Source organism: Myodes glareolus, chromosome 2, assembly GCF_982192425.1.
Source record: "Myodes glareolus chromosome 2, mMyoGla1.1, whole genome shotgun sequence".
Lineage (NCBI taxonomy): Eukaryota > Metazoa > Chordata > Mammalia > Rodentia > Cricetidae > Myodes > Myodes glareolus.
Genome location: NC_142027.1, coordinates 136,955,671 through 136,972,002, shown reverse-complemented (window position 1 = coordinate 136,972,002; position 16,332 = coordinate 136,955,671). Strand labels below are relative to the sequence as shown.

General features: G+C 49.4%; 1 protein-coding gene across 2 annotated transcripts in view; it reads left to right on the top strand.

Annotated features, from left to right (window-relative positions):
* Positions 1–16,332, top strand: part of Ksr2 (kinase suppressor of ras 2) — a 359,771-nt gene that overhangs the window by 250,216 nt on the left and 93,223 nt on the right. For both annotated transcript variants that reach the window (XM_085681325.2, XM_085681322.2), the window contains exon 7: positions 1,770–1,853. In XM_085681325.2, coding sequence (XP_085537451.1) covers positions 1,770–1,853 — 84 coding nt within the window. The remainder of the gene's footprint in view (positions 1–1,769; positions 1,854–16,332) is intronic.

Genomic DNA, 16,332 nt, shown 5'->3' with positions numbered 1-16,332 from the left:
GAAGCTGTGAGGAGCAGTGCTGGACAGGTCAGTCGGAGACCAGAGGCTGAGCTGTGGCACCAAGGGGACTCAAGATGAGGGCCTTTTCAAATGTTTCTGGTTTAGCTCTACCCCTGGGGTGGCCACAGTCCCTCGTTCAGTCCGCCTCTTTGTCACACACATTTCTGGCCCGGTCACCGTTCCAGTTTGGTCACACTTGTGGCTCAGCCACACCCCTGGGTTCTGCCTCAGCCGCACCGGGAGCGGCTCCACCCCTGGGCTTTCCCTGGAAGCTGGTGGTACCCCAGCCTCTGATGCTGACGTCAAGGGGAATGAAGCATGACCAGCTTGGGCCCCAGAGCTGGCTTCCTAGTGAGGCGAGAGCCCCTGATGGGTGTTGTTCTTCCGCCTTGCCCACCCTGCATTTCCCCCCTGGCTGGGTGTCAATCAGGTGGGAGAAACTCCCAGCAGGGTTAAGAGATTACATTAACATCCCATTCCCTGTGCTGTCGGGGGTAGTGGTAGATGCTCCCGGCACACAGCGGGGTGAGATGGTGAGTTAGGAGTTCAAGGATAGCCTGGGCATTGTAATAAAATCCTGTCTCACAAAAAGCACCACCACCACCAGCAGATCTCACTCTTTGTCATTGGAATTATCACAGCAAGAGCCGGGCAATAGAGAACATCCACCCAGGGGACAGGACAAAGCTGAAGAGGAGAGAAAACTGCCAGTGGACCCCCAGTCCTATGTTGCTGCTCAATGGGTCTTTTGCCATTCCCTCCCCTGAGTTGCCCCAGCTTGCAGAATAGACCGCTAAGCGCTGCTAAGACCCAAAGGGGCTTAACCAAGTCCGAGAGCAAAGCTGGGGAGGGAGCATCTCAAGCCAGCATCTCCGCTGTGGATATTGCTGTTTGCTTAGCTGTAGCAGCCCCAGGCTGCCGCTGGCTCTGGCTCACTGTGTTTGAAGGGCTGACCCAGATCCCGCAAGAGGGTAGGCAGAGGGAAGCAGCCCGCCCCCCTCAAAGTTCTCCATCTCTGAGTTATGTAACCACGTCCAAGTTTCCCCTTTGACACTCGGAGGAGGCAGTGCAGATTACGTACAACTACTGCCGACGGTGGCACAAATTGAAAATTAAAATTAACTGTGACCCGGGAACCTTCAATACCTTTGCTGGATCCAGCCCCCACCTCTGTGTCTTATCTCAAGGCAGAAAGCACATCGCGGCACAGGAGGGGTGATCTGCAAGTTAATCTAATAACTTCCAGGTGACCTTGGTGACTGTGATGCGTGGGGGCTTCCACACGGTATTTGCCGCAGGTGGCAATGTGGGGGAGGGTGAACCGGTGTTGTCTGAAAAGGTTTTTGTTTGTTGGGGGGCGGGAACTCCACTACTGGATTTGGAGGTCCATTGCTCTCTTACGGAATTGAATTTGCCATTTGTAGCCCAACTCCAGGATGTGTTTAGTGAATAGGTGACCTTAATGAACACTCCAGGTAACAACTGATACAGCCCAACTCATTGAGTATTACCTGTGCGCCAGGTGCTACCAATACACCTGACCCAGTAACCCCTGAGATCACTGTCAAGATTACTCCCACTTTACAGGCAAGGAAACTGAGGCTCCATGGCTTAGGCAACTTGATTGATATTAATTATCACCTGTTCTGGAACAAACAGGGCTGGAATCCAGGGCTTATAGTCTTCCCATTCATCCTGGGGTTCATCCTGCTGGAGAGGGGCCCATGGCCACTGCCCCACCTCGGACATTTCCTGTTTCTTTCTCACAGGTTTTCCACCAAGTATTGGATGTCTCAGACCTGCACCGTCTGCGGGAAAGGGATGCTTTTTGGCCTCAAGTGTAAAAACTGCAAGTGAGTGATTTCCCTTTAAGGAACTTTTTACAATGCCAGATATCAATTGGTACTGAGGTGGGCTTTGGCTCACTCGAGGGAGGAGAGTCACGGGTGAAGCTGTCTGGGTCGGTTATCACGGAGAACGGTTCTGATAAAGTCGACTAACGTAACATGTGCTGGGGCTGGTGGGGTCTCCCATGCTCAGGGCCTCTATTGTGGCTGTGAATGTGAAGAGTGTCCCACAGCCTCATGTGATTGGTTGCTTCGCTGCCAGCTGATGTTTCGGATCCTTTTGGACACGGGGTGGGCATCTGACTGGCAGCCACTGGGTTATAGGAATAGAGGTTACCTGTCCTAAGCCAGCTCCCCTTCTGCCCCAACTTTTCCTCACTGCTGCTGCGACAGGACCTCGTGCCCTCACCACTAGACTCTCCCACCATGATGGACTGTGTCCCCCGATTTATAGTTGCTCCACATATTCTGCACAGAAAAAGTAACTAATACACTGTCGGAGATCAGTCACCAGCTGATTTCTCTTCTAGCTGCCCTATAGTAAACCTTTTAAGTAAGCTGCATGGTCCTCAAGGCCTCGGTGTTTCCCTTGGAGCTTCTCAAAACCAACTCGTATATTTTGAAAGTAGCCACAGACAATTGAGAAATAGGTATGGCTATGGATTTGGTCTAATAGTTGACAGCTTGGGTCCAGCCCTGTGGTTTGCTGATAGCTTTGATAGTTTGCAAAGTTCTTTCCCTTCTGCTCTTTCTCATCCTGCCCTGTCTCTGAGAGTGTCTTATGATTTCCCCATTTTATATCTGTAAAAACTGTGTCTCCACTTGGAAATGTCACAGCTAAGAAGTAGGAGTGAGGACTTGAACTCATGCCCCTTCATTCCTACTCCATTTCTTTCTTTGGCTTCATGTTGGCTGCTTATTCCGGCCAAGAGGTGGGAATACCTTGGCCCCCACTCCTTCCCCTTCCTTGTACACATTCTCTGTTATGACTGACAGAAGATTAGAAAGAAGATAAGAGAAAAATTGACACCAGCCATGGGCTCTGGAGGCAGGTTAAACCAGGTTCAAATCCTGTCCCTGCCATTTAATAGCTGTGTGACCATAGACACATCCCCTCATACTACTGTCCTCATATGCCCCCCTGTATGTATCCACACACATGTCTTAACTACCTACTCAGGTCCAGCGACTCCACAACTGACACGCTTGACTGTATGGAAGAGATAGGGGTAGATATGTGTCTGCTAGAGACACTTGGTAAGAGTCTCCCCACCCCTCGCCTGAGCAAGTTAGCCACAGTGCACTCCCTGCTAGCCTGGGCTGTGGGGAGGAGTAATTATTTCCAGCCCCTGGGAATCCTTTAGCTCATGGCCTAAGGGTGATTGGGAGAGTAATTGCTGTATGTTAGCCTTCTGAGCTGCTGTCCTCCGTGGTTCCGGGCTCTCCGATGGCTCCTCAGCTTTCTGACTCTGAGTTGCACAGGGGCAGGTGCTTAGGTTTGGCTCAGAGGCGGCCTGATCTCCCCAGTACACCTGCTGCCTTGGAGCCGTCTTGACTGTATCATGTCGTGCTGTGTTCTGTGGGGGGAAATGGCTTTCACATCCTCACACCTGCTGCGTGGAGGCTTTGAAGTCAAGTAATTAGGTGACAGGGACGCAGCCAGGAGTCAGTGAGGCCGAACACTCCTCAAGCCTTTTCAATTTTCAGCACTGGAGGTGGGACCCAGAGGTGGCTTTCCTCCCTGCCTTCTGTTTTAGGAGTAATGAGCAAAGCCTGAGACCCTGCCAGGGATTGGGAGAGGGGGCTGGGGACAGGAGAGAGGGACAGTCACATGGAGCTGAGGCTTTGGAAGTCAACGTTGCTAAGTTTGGGTCCCATTTCTGCTTGAAGTCTCAAGAGGCATGCCATCTTGACCTTCTTCTCTGAAGAGCAGACGTGATACTGGAGCCTATGACTGGACTTCTGGGGGGTGGGGAGGAGTCACTGACATGCCCTCGCCTCACACTGCTATCCAGGAGCGTTTCCTCCACCGCCTCTTACTCTGCCTTATGCCATGCAGCTCCTGGCACATGGAAGGGTGAGGTCAGAGTTCAGATCAACTCTGCTTGGATGGCATCCATGACTTCTCCAGTGTGCTCAGCCCTTCAACCGTATCAGTTGCTGCTGCAGCTGGTATGGAACCCAGGGGTGAGTCTGTCCCAGCCACACACCTCTGTCAGCTACAACAGGAACAGGGCCTGCTCCGTGTCATAGCTGTACAGGCGTACTGAGGCTCGCAGCTGAGACCCGCACTTATCTTGCGGATAAAGTCCCTGGGAGCTTTGGTTAAAGTGAGAAGGTCAACGTTTATTTGCGTGTGTTTGCCAGGACCGACAGAAAGGTGGGGGAATAAGTCTGAGTGGAACTGAAGGACAGCAGTGGCCCTGAGAATGAGGGGGCTGGAGGTGGGCAAGGCTATCTCACCTGTCATTCAATTAACGCTTGCCTGCTGGATAATCATTATTGCAGATTAAGACGCCGTTCTCTGTAGTGCTTGGGACCCAAAGTGTTTTTACGTTTGAAGTGCATTCTGACTTTGGAAGATCTGAATAATGCAGACATTTGCATACGTGATGCTGCGGTGTCTTGGAGATGAGACCCAAACTTCATTGGTGCAGGGCTTTTGGTGAACGTATATTTAAACTCAGGTTAGGCATGGGGTTGCTCCACCTGTGGCCCTGTGGGAGCTCAGAAAGTTTCACACTGGAAGCCATTTTGGATTTCAAATTTTTGAACTAAGGATGTTTAGTTTTAAAACATTAATACTGTGTACCAAGGGGTTTTCCAGGCACCAGAAGCAACAACAGGAGATAAAATGGACAAAATCCCCGGACTGGTGGAATTTATCTGTGGGTGGAGTGGGAGACAGGTAGATGGAGAATGAAGTCAATTGGCTAAAAGGATGGTGTGATATTGAATGATATTGGCTACTGTAAAGAACAGAGCAAACACGATGCCATGCATGGAGACTTGTCATCTCAGTAGCCAGGTCTGGAGCTGAGGCACAGCCTGGGCTGTATAGTGAGACCCTGTTCAAAGAAACAGGGAGGGAGGGAGAAGGGAGGGCGAAGAAAAGGAGGCAGAGGAGGAAGGAAGAGGGAAGGAAGAGAGAGGGAAGAAAAAGAGGAAGGGAGAAAAAAGGGAAGAAGAAGGAAGGAAAGGATGGAGGGAGGGGAAGGAAGGGAGGGAGGGAGGAAGAGGGAGGGAGGGGAAGGCCATAGTAAGAGGTTACAGTTTTAATTCAAGGGCTCTGGGAATTTTCAGCTCACCTCTCACCTGGGTCTTGTGTATCATCATCTGTTCAGAAACGCTCATGGTATGTGTGTATGTAAGACATATGGCTTCCTGACTGTGGGTGCCACGTGACCAGCGTGTGGCTCCTGCCACCACGTCTTCCCAAGCGTGATAGCCTGTACCCTCAAAGTGTGAGCTGTGGCAAACCCTTCTCCCCTTAAGTTGCTCCTGCCAGGCACTTGGCTATAGCAGTGAGATTAGTCACCATTGCAACTGTTAAGAAGAAAAAGGTAAACAAGACAATTACCCTCCGGAGTGCTTGCCCCTCCCTCACCTGGCCCATTATGAGTGTTAATTAATGGACGCTAACACCATTACTGGCTTGACAAATAAACGTTGGGATATCCCTCCACCCAGGAAGCCAGAGACTTCTCCTTCGTGTCTGTCCCCTCTTCCCCCTCCGCAGCTCTCCTCTTAAGTGCCCACTTCCTCCGGAATTATCATCAGCTGTGTTGTTGGGAGTCTGAATAGATTAATGAGCTAATGGGAAATTAAGGCTCCGAAAGCAATTTCCAGTTATCTAAATCGAGGCGTTCTCATCTAATCGGTTCAGGAGTGTGGAAGGGAGCTGCGTGCAGAGTGGTCGAATGTCCGCACTCTCCCTGCATTGTTTCACAAGTGTGGATGCAGCTGCCAGGGTTTGCTCTCCTGCACACTGGGATGGATGCTGATGGGTTTCCCAGCTTTTGGCTCGGCGCTGTCTGTGATCCACCCTCACCTTCCACGGGGGTCTGAAGTGCTGATGTCTCATTTATAGGGATCCTCTCTAGCCTCTCCTCCCAGTCCCGTTTTTAGAAGCCACTGTGTAGCTCAGACCAGCTAAGAACTCAGCTATGTAGCCCAGGCTGGCCTCAAACTTGTGATCATCCTCCTGCCTCAGGCTCCCCAGTGCTAGGATTATGTATATGCACCACCACACCTGACTCTGTCCAGTTTCTTATAGGCAGATAGTAATTTACACAAGAGTGTCTTGAGTGACTTTTGTCTTAGAGAAAGAGAACTGAAACTGAGATGCATTTTTCTTTCTGTCTGACCTCCTGCGGGGTGATAAAGATAGGAGCATCTGGGGCTGGAGAAATGGCTTGGTAGTTAAGCGTCTTTTACCGCTCTTTCAGAGGACTGGAGTGCAGGTCTCAACATCCGCATCGGGCTGCTCACAACTGCCTATAACTCCAGCTCCAGTCGGGTCTGATGCTCTCTTGTGGCCTCTGAGGGACCTGAAGTCATGCACACACACACACGCACACACACATACACACACACACGCACACACACACATAGATGCACATACAGACACTCAAGTAATTTTCATAAAGAATGAGACATTATCCCAAGCCATCAGTACACACATAACATCTAAACAATCCCTGCTCGTTTTAACTGCTGCATCCTCTCTTCCACACCATGCTTTAACTCTAGTTAGGCCAATAGGAAAGGTCCGCACAAGGTGTCAGATAGGGGAGGCATCACTGCCACTGGTTTAGAGAAACAGGTTTGCATAATGGATCGCCCACTCGCAACCAACGAGGGGATTGCAGCCTGCACGATCCGGTTTGAGCATGCCAGCTGCCAGACATTTGCCCAGCACAACCAGGAACCCGTTATTATACCTTCACCCCGTGGGGTAAGCGATAAGATTCCCAGCTTGAGGTTTTTAAGGATGAATTATGGGATTTTTTTTCACTCCGTAATTGCAGAATGATTGTAGCTGCTATTGCCCTGTTTAGCCTGGGACTTTCCCTGTTTTAGCCAAAGTTCGAAATGCTTGAACAAACTCCTTGGTCAGCCCTAAGTTAGACACCTTGTCACTGGGGCAGGTTGGTACTAGCCAAGGCATTAACATGTTCCAGTTGAGGCCACTCCCGGCTTCCGTAGGTGTGAAACCCCTGGTCAGTCCAGCAAGTGCCCTGCCTTTCTTGGGGCCTTTGAATGCCCACGCTGAGTCCTGTGGCTGCCTGTGTCTACACAGGATGACTCTGCATTCTTTCTACATCACATCGGCACCCACTCATTTGCACTTGGATGGGGCTCCTGGCCCTTTCCGGTTTTGCTGTATTATAGGATCCGTTCACTGCACTTCCAATTTCCCCCTCGCCCTGCACAGTCTCCTTACCTGTGTTCTTATATCTTGGTTTACAAAATGATTGTAGCCACAGGTGATAGGAAAATTCAGAGTGAAGGCAGCCAGGTTGATGCAGGAGCTCACTGATCCACCCTTACCAGACTGGAGACCCATGGGTGCAGCCTCTGCAGCTGCTGTGGGGTTCCTAGAGGCCCGGGAGGCTGCCCAGCAGGCAGGGTGCTGGCAGGATATAATTATGAGCACGCGTTTTGGAGATCACCCGCCTGAAGCCCGAACTCGCTTTTCCACGAATAGAGAAACTTCGCTTCTTGTAAAAAAAAACATCCTGGGAATTAATCATCTCTTATGTGTAATGATTTTTGTTATTATAGGGGGAAAGTTGAACCCTATTATAGTTATTTGTAAGAAAGAGATTCACATAGTTCTAGAAACTGAGGTGGGAACTCGGTATGGTCATGGTAATAACTGTGCTACTGATGAGAGTGTCAGTGATAAGATGGTGGTGAGAATAGTGATGGTGACAATGATTGTGCTCATGGTGATGGTGATGATAGCAAGGATAATGGTTATAATGATGGTGATGACGATGAGGATAATGTTGGTGATGATGGCTATCGTGATGGTGAAGATGATAATGGTGGTAATGATGGTGATGGTGAAGATGGTGATGATGATGATGGTTATTGTGATGGTGATGATGATGATAGTGATGGTAATGATGAAGATTATGGTGATGGTGAAGGTGATAATGGTGGTGATGATGGTGATGGTGAAGGTTATGGTGATGGTGAAGATGATGATGGTGGTGATGATGGTGAAGATGGTGATGATGATGATGATGGTGATGGTGAAGATGATGATGGTGGTGATGATGGTGATGGTGAAGGTTATGGTGATGGTGAAGATGATAATGGTGGTGATGATGGTGATGGTGAAGATGATGGTGGTGATGATGGTGATGGTGAAGATGATGATGGTGATGATGGTTATCGTGATGGTGATGATGATGATTATGGTGATGGTGAAGATGATGATGGTAGTGATGATGGTGATGGTGAAGATGATGATGGTGGTGATGATGGTGATGGTGAAGATGATGGTGGTGATGATGGTGATGGTGAAGGTTATGGTGATGGTGAAGATGATGATGGTGATGATGATGGTGATGGTGAAGATGATGATGGTGGTGATGGTGAAGATGATGGTGGTGATGATGGTGATGGTGAAGGTTATGGTGATGGTGAAGATGATAATGGTGGTGATGATGGTGATGGTGAAGATGATGATGGTGGTGATGATGGTGATGGTGAAGATGATGGTGGTGATAATGGTGATGGTGAAGATGATGGTGGTGATGATGGTGATGGTGAAGGTTATGGTGATGGTGAAGATGATGATGGTGATGATGGTTATCGTGATGGTGATGATGATGATAGTGGTGATGATGGTGATGGTGAAGATGATGATGGTGGTGATGATGGTGATGGTGAAGGTTATGGTGATGGTGAAGATGATGATGGTTATCACGGTGGCGAGGATGCGGATGGTGAGGCTGATATCAGGCGCTGAAGCCTCATCACATTGGAGGCATTTTGCTGAACACTTTAGAAGCACGGTTCCATTTCATCCGTGTAACAAACTTGGAAGGCAGATGGGGATTATTATCACCCCTATGTTACAGATGAAGAAACGGAGGCCTCAGAAGTCTCTCATGGTGGGCATATCTGTCACTCAAACACAGTTCCCCTTAATTCAACTTGATCATTTCGTGGGGGCCAAGGGCTAGTCCCGCAGTGAGCTGACAGCAGCTGCTGTTACCTCCTGCTCCCTTTCCCTCTGAACTACGCAGGGCAGAGTGTGAGAATCTGGGCTCAGCCTTAACCCTGGACCTCTGCCTCTCTGGCCTGCCGCATGCTCCCCTTGAGCTGTCTTTCCTGGAAACAGAAGATGCCCCATGGGCCTTTGGGTTGTAAGGGGCACCACTGGGGCAAGGGAACCAGAGTGTGTCCGGGTAACTTTTTTGTCTTTCTGGAAACAGACTCGACAATGTCAGGGTCAAAAGTTAAACTCATGTGAGGCCAAGGTGTTGAAGTACTGAGAATATGAGGACAGGAGGAAAGGGAGGTGGGCAGGCCCTCTGAAGCCACACAGGAAGCCTAAATTGGATTCTGCAGGTATAGGGGAGCCTTTAGAGAGTTCAGAGGATTGTGATACGTTCAGACAGAAATCTGGGAAGCCTCAAGTCAGGGAGCCTGCTGCTGTCATGTGGAAGTCGATCCAAGAAGCATCTCCACTCAGAATAGCTGACCTCCACTCCAGAAGCATCCAGGAGAAATGTTTTCTTTCTATCTCTCCCTCCTCCACTGGCATCTTTTTCAAGAAATCCACCTGGAAACATGATTGAATATGAGAAAGGGAAAGACAAGCGATTTAGTTCCACTTCCTTTGGGTGGAACCCAGCCTTCCTAGGCAGAAAACACAGGAGAAGCAGTTCCCTTTTCTGGGCTCTCCCCGCTTGCCCTGAGGCACAGACATGAAGAACCAGGACTGGCACACAGAGGAGTGGTTGATGGAGTTGACAGGCTTGGCCAGACATTGAGATGGCAACCCCCAGAAAGGAGGGCAATGGGACCCTAACCGAGTTCTGCCCCATGTGGCCACGGTACCCCACCTATAGAGCATTGTCCAGCTGGAAATGGACATCTTTCCTCCAGTCAGATCACCCCATGACTCTCTTTGGAAGAGCAGTGAGTGTGTCAATCTGGCTGCAAAGTGGGCTTCCAGGGGCATCTGTTGGGATCCAGGACTTGTCTCAGCACCCAAGAGAAGTAGAGGATCATTATTTGGGAGAATTCCCAGGTGGGATGTGGAGTCTCTAATTCTTTATAATGCTCCCTTCCAACAGACAATATGGTCAGGAGACCTTACTGAACAAACCTGAGTTCAAATCCTGACCCCATCACTTCCTGATTGTGCTAACTAAGTACAGTTGGAACCTCAGAGTCTTCCACTGTAAGGGGAGGAGAGTTGTGTCTCCTGCCTGGCAGGTCTCAGAATGAAGGAGAGGAGTAAGGTGTGGAGGACAGATACTTGACACAGAGTAGGTCTTCAAAGGGGCAGTCATTCCTGTTTTCTAAGGGAGCAACCATAATTATTGCTACTTGGCTGGGAGACTTTCCTGGCTGGAAAGACAGGCTGGCCAGACTACAGAGAGTCCTAACAGGAGTAGGAGGGACAGGGGCTTTCCTTGGCTAGGGGTTGACCCAGCGCTGTCTCTATGAATGCTGTTAATGGACCCCAGCCATCCAGAGCCCCGACCTGTGCAATGCCACCGGCAATGGCAGTTTTTACTCCATGGCTAACCTTACTATGTCTGCCTTGTGTTTTGGCATGACAAGTCAGGGAAATCCCTAGGTACCAGGGAAAGGCCCCAGGTTCAGAGAAGTGACTCGGGCCGAGGAGGTGGCTCAGGCAGTAAAATGCTCCCCACAAAAACATGAAGACCTTGACTGATCCCCAAATCACATTAAAAAATGTCAGGTGTGGTTGCTCATGTATGGTGGTCCAGGTGTGGTTGCTTATATATGGTGGTTCAGGTGTGGTTGTCCATGTAAGGTGGTCCAGGTGTGGTTGCTTATGTATGGTGGTCCAGGTGTGGTTGTCCATGTATGGTGGTTCAGGTGTGGTTGCTTATATATGGTGGTTCAGGTGTGGTTGTCCATGTAAGGTGGTCCAGGTGTGGTTGCTTATGTATGGTGGTCCAGGTGTGGTTGTCCATGTATGGTGGTTCAGGTGTGGTTGCTTATATATGGTGGTCCAGGTGTGGTTGCTTATATATGGTGGTTCAGATGTGGTTGTTCATGCATGGTGGTTCAGGTGTGGTTGTTTATGTATGGTGGTCCATCCGTGGTTGTTCATGTGTAGTAATTCACTCCTGTGGTCCCAGTACTGGGACAGGGGGATGGCGATAGGAGGACCCCAGGGCTTGCTGGCCAGTTAGCCTCGACAGCTCAGCAAGGCCCAGATTGCAGTAAGACATTCTGTCTCACAGAATAAGTTTGTTGACTCCTAAAGAGTGATACCCAAGGTTGACCTCTGACCTCCAAATAGACATCTATTAATGTGAACACCCACCTCTACATACATGTGAACACACACATACACATGCATTCACATACACATGTGAGCACACAGACCCATACACACACATATATGAACACACACACACACACACACGGATTTGGGCTTCAGTCAGTTCGACCTGAGCAGGCATCAGTGGTGTGTCTTTCTTGTCGATGTGACCAAGGGACATGAATGACCCAGTGCCTGAGTACAGTCACACAGACTCCAGGAAGACATTGCTTCCGTGTCAGCGTCCTCTGGCTCTGCCCTCCGAGAGCTTGGCATCTTGGAGAGGAATTATGTAAGACTTCCTTTGAAGATGGCTAACTTTTTTTTTGTAATTCCAAGCCTTAATAGGATAAACTTCAGTTATGAGGAAAAGTTACTTGTGTAGAACATTTCATTTCCCCTAAAGGAACTGCTGATTAAATGAGACATTATCTCCATCAGAAAACCAAATCTGAGCCAGCTTGATCATGTGACTCTCACTACCTGGGCAGCCGAGGTAGGCAAATGGCTCTTGCTATGCCTGCCTGTGTTTCTAGAAAGGCCTTGGTAGGCTCTTAACACAGGAGACAGACCAACAGTCTCCCTGACTGCTCAACAGCCCAGCAGGGACCAGCTTGTCAGTCTGATATTGTCTAGAGGAAGACTCCGCATAAACAATGGTGTGGGGCATGAGTCTATGACTCAGACCCGAGTACCCAGGGACAGCATAACTAACGATACCCTAGGGCTCTTCTCTCCGTGAGAGATTAAGGGAGGGGAAGGGTAGACTCACGACCCTTTAGGGGTGTGCATTCTCTCTCCTTCCCTAACCCCCAAAAGAGCAGAATCTCACAACCCAAAGAAAGACCCAGTGGCACCGTCCACTTCCAGAAATGATGCATGATAGAAGAGCCGTAGATGGGTCGCAGAGGCAGTGAAAATGGCTCTGGTCTGGGGTCAGGGCTGAACCTAGGGTCTACAGACCACTGTGCTCTGCATGGGAAGTTCCAGGGGAAGCAGAGTCCGGCAGGAATGACTGTGGTCCTACTGGATGGCCAGCCCTTGCTCTCGTAAACTAGCCAGTTACGTATATGGTCTTGAGGTTTCCTTGTCTGTAATATGCGGATAGTGACAGGGGACCCTTTAAATAATATATAAAATGCAGGATGGGTTAGAAACCCTGATGTGATCATGACTTACTGGGTACGCATATCAGAATGTCACAGCATGCTTAGCATGCATGGAAAATAGATGTGTTTAAATAATAATAGTGTAGGTTAGGAACAACGACTTTGGTGGTCAGGAATCTTCATAAAGAACAGAGTTTGATTTAGGAAGAATAGAGTAGTTGAAAGCCATTAAAAGGTACGGATGGCTGGCAGATTCACAAACCACGACCCTCCAAGCAGCGAGAGCTGACACTCGGGGGCAATGATGGCCTAATTTAACTGTCACCTTGATTGGATTCAGAGTCGACTTGGAAACACCTCTGGATGTGTTCTCCGTGGATGTTTCCAGAAGGTTTCACTGTGGTGCGGAGACCCACTCTGAATGGGGACAGCACCATCCCGTGGGCTGGGGTTCTGGATTGAGGACAAAGGGGAAAACAAGCTGAGCCCCAGCATCCATCTCTCTCAGGCTTATACCTCCATGTCGTCCCCCCGGGATGGAGTGTGCCCTCAGAACTGAGCTGGCCTTAACGCCCTCTCCTTAAATTGCCCATGTCAGGTATTTTGTCCCTAAAGGAGAAGGGTGACGCACGCAGAGACAGATCATGGTGCTTGAGGCAGTGTTCTGGGTGTTTTGCTTGGTCCCCTCAGTTTCCTCAATCACCCTAAGCAGTAGCAATGATGGGTGCCCCCCATTTTGCAGAGTGAGAAAGTGAGGCTCAGCCAGGGTCACAGAGCCTGTGAGCAGCAAAGGCCTGAGCTCAGTTCTGATGTGCCGTGTCTCCTGACTTTCATCCTGGGAGACAGGAATGCGGGTCAAACTGCTCTTCTTGAGACAGACCTAGGATGCCATCGGATGCCTACTGGTCTTCTCAAGCTAATACAATTTCCACTTCTCTGACTCGGCTCTTTCTCTGCTGAGACCCTCAGACTCTCTGGCCTCGGGAGAGGGTCTGTGTTGTAGTGGTGGATCAAGTCCCAAGCTAAACTGGAAATAGTGTCCTCTTGGTACCAGGGAGCTACAGCAAATAAGTGGATGAAGTCCTGTGTTTGAGGGGAGAGATGGCTCATGTGGGAAGAAATAAATGGTGCAGGCATGGAGCAGCGTCATGAACTAAGATCGGAATGAAATGCAGAAAAACAGGGACTCCCCACTCACATAGGTACCACAAGGGGTAACGTCGGAGCTAATCTCTCCGAGCTCCAGTTGAGCCAAACTGGAGACCCATGGGTGCAGCCTCTGCAGCTGCTGTGGGGTTCCTAGAGGCCCGGGAGGCTGCCCAGCAGGCAGGATGCTGGCAGGATATAATTATGAGCACGCGTTTTGGAGATCACCCGCCTGAAGCCCGAACTCGCTTTTCCACGAATAGAAACACTTCACTTCTTGCAAAAAAACATCCTGGGAATTAATCGCCCCTCATGTGCATTTTTCACTATCCTAAGAAAATTGTTGGGTCTGATTATTCTGATATGTGAGGGATGGTCATAATTATCTGGAGGCTGAAGTGGGATTTGGATATGATGGTGATATGATGGTAGGGGTGATGGGGGAGGGTGGATGATGGTGGAGATGGCAGGGGTCATGAGTGTTGGTGGGCATGATGATGATAGTGATGGTGATGATGATAGCGATGGTGATGATGATGATGGTGATGATGGTGATGGTGATGATGGTGATGGTGATGATGGTGATGATGGTGATGATGATGGTGATGATGGTGATGATGATGATGGTGATGGTGATGATGATGGTGGTGATGATGGTGATGATGATGATGATGATAGTGATGGTGATGATGGTGGTGATGATGGTGATGGTGGTGGTGATAATGATAGTGATGGTGATGATGGTGATGATGATGATGGCAATGGTGGTGATGGTGGTGATGCTGGTGATAACACAAACTGAAAGTCACCATATTGCAGGTAATTTGTGTGACACTTTACAAGCATGGTGTCATCTAATCCTTGCAAAGTAGTGACGTTCAGAATGTATCCCAGGCTGACACCAAATTTGCAAAGATCCCAGCCTTCCGAGTGCTAGACTTACAGCCGCATGCCACCATGCCTGACCTTATTACTGCCTTTTGGGCTAAAGTGTATCATGTTCCTTGGTCAATGGAAGGGCAGAGAGATTTATTTGGGCTCTCAGTTTCTGGGTTTCACTCATCATGGCAAGGAAGACATGGTGGTGGCCTACAGAGTGACATGACCATGTGACATGAAGCAGGAAGCAGAAGAACACTCTGGACTCAAAGCAGGCATGACCTTCCAAGCCCACCCCTAGTGACATAATTAGCCAGGCCCTACTTCTTCAAACTAGCACTCCTAGCTGGGAGCCTCTGGGGGACACCTCCGACTCAAACCACAGTGGTAAGTTCATTTAAAGATGAAAACTCCCCTTTACTGTGAATGGAAAAACAACATCCTTTGCCAGTCACGTAAAGTGACCTAAAAACATATTAGATAGAAGGGGATGGCAGCGAGGTCCCTGCCCTAGTGTCTGCTGTCCAGCTGCGTCTCGACTGGGTGAGCATCTGAAGACACCCTGTCTCCAGTATGGTCAGATGGAAAAGGAGAGCTCAGCTTTGCGATTGTTTGGAGCCACCCGGGTACCACCCAGGTAGGGTTGTCCTCTGTGTGCTCAGAGGCCCCAGGTCTAAAGTCTCCATGTCAGAGATGAAGGCAGGACCTCTCTCAGATCTGGGAGAGATGGTGAAAAAGAAGTGGACCCAAGGTTCCCCTGCATCACACACGTCTGGGTCGCTTCGGGGCTTGTTCTAGCCCAGCCTCAGAGATGCCAGTTCTGCAGAGAATCCCAGAGACGTTTCCAGAAAGCACGGATGTTGTTGGGTGGGAAGCCTGTGTCGAGAACCATGGGACTGGGCTCTTGTTCTGACCTGTGCCTAGGTGTGCTAACATCCTATGGAGAGCTTTAGAGGGAAGAAACATACTCTAACCTCTGAATGGTGGGTGGGATGTTCTATTCAATCTTCCAATGCTGGGAGCCCTAGGGCAGTCTCCTGGCAAAGATGTTAACTGTTGGGAGCTTGACTTGGGTTCACAAAATGCCAGGTGAATCCAGAGAGTGTCTGTATGGAGCTTTTCCAGTATCTCACGTGGGATGTCCATTCTTCTGTACTAACTGTTGTCACTGCAGTAACTTGGGGGAAGGGTGGTATTATCCTTGGGCAGTCAGGCAATATGGTGGGAAAGAAGACTGACTCCTTAGATTTGTCTGGAAGAAATTCACTTGTGTCTAACACTCTTGAAAGCCTGCTAATGATTGCATCCTAAAGGTAAGCCTTGGTTTGACGTCTCCCAAGAGCTTCAGGCTTTAGAATAGATGAGAGACTATCTATGGTACAGTGGCTTAGGGGTTTGTCCAGGGCATGTCAGTTCATATCAAGACAATAATAGCTACTTCTTACCGCTGTAAGATTCCAATGAACTAGTGTATGGAGAACGTTCACTGTCGTGGCTGTTGAGTGAGTCTTTGAGCGCTTGGTATGATGAGTAAGGCTGGAGTGCCGTTGATGCTGATGCTGATGAAAGCACATTTCCACACATGAAGTTACCATGGATATTGTTAAAAACAATTACTGCTTACTCTTGGACCACCCGGGGTGGAACTGGAGAGTCACATTGGAAGCCTCGCTCCAGAGTTAACCATCTGGGTTGTCAAGGATCAGCTTTATTTGCTGCCTCTGCTCATCTCACACCTCACTGCCCTCGGTGCCTGGAGTTGTCCAGACCACTGGGGCATCTCATTTGTCCATCTACTTATTCC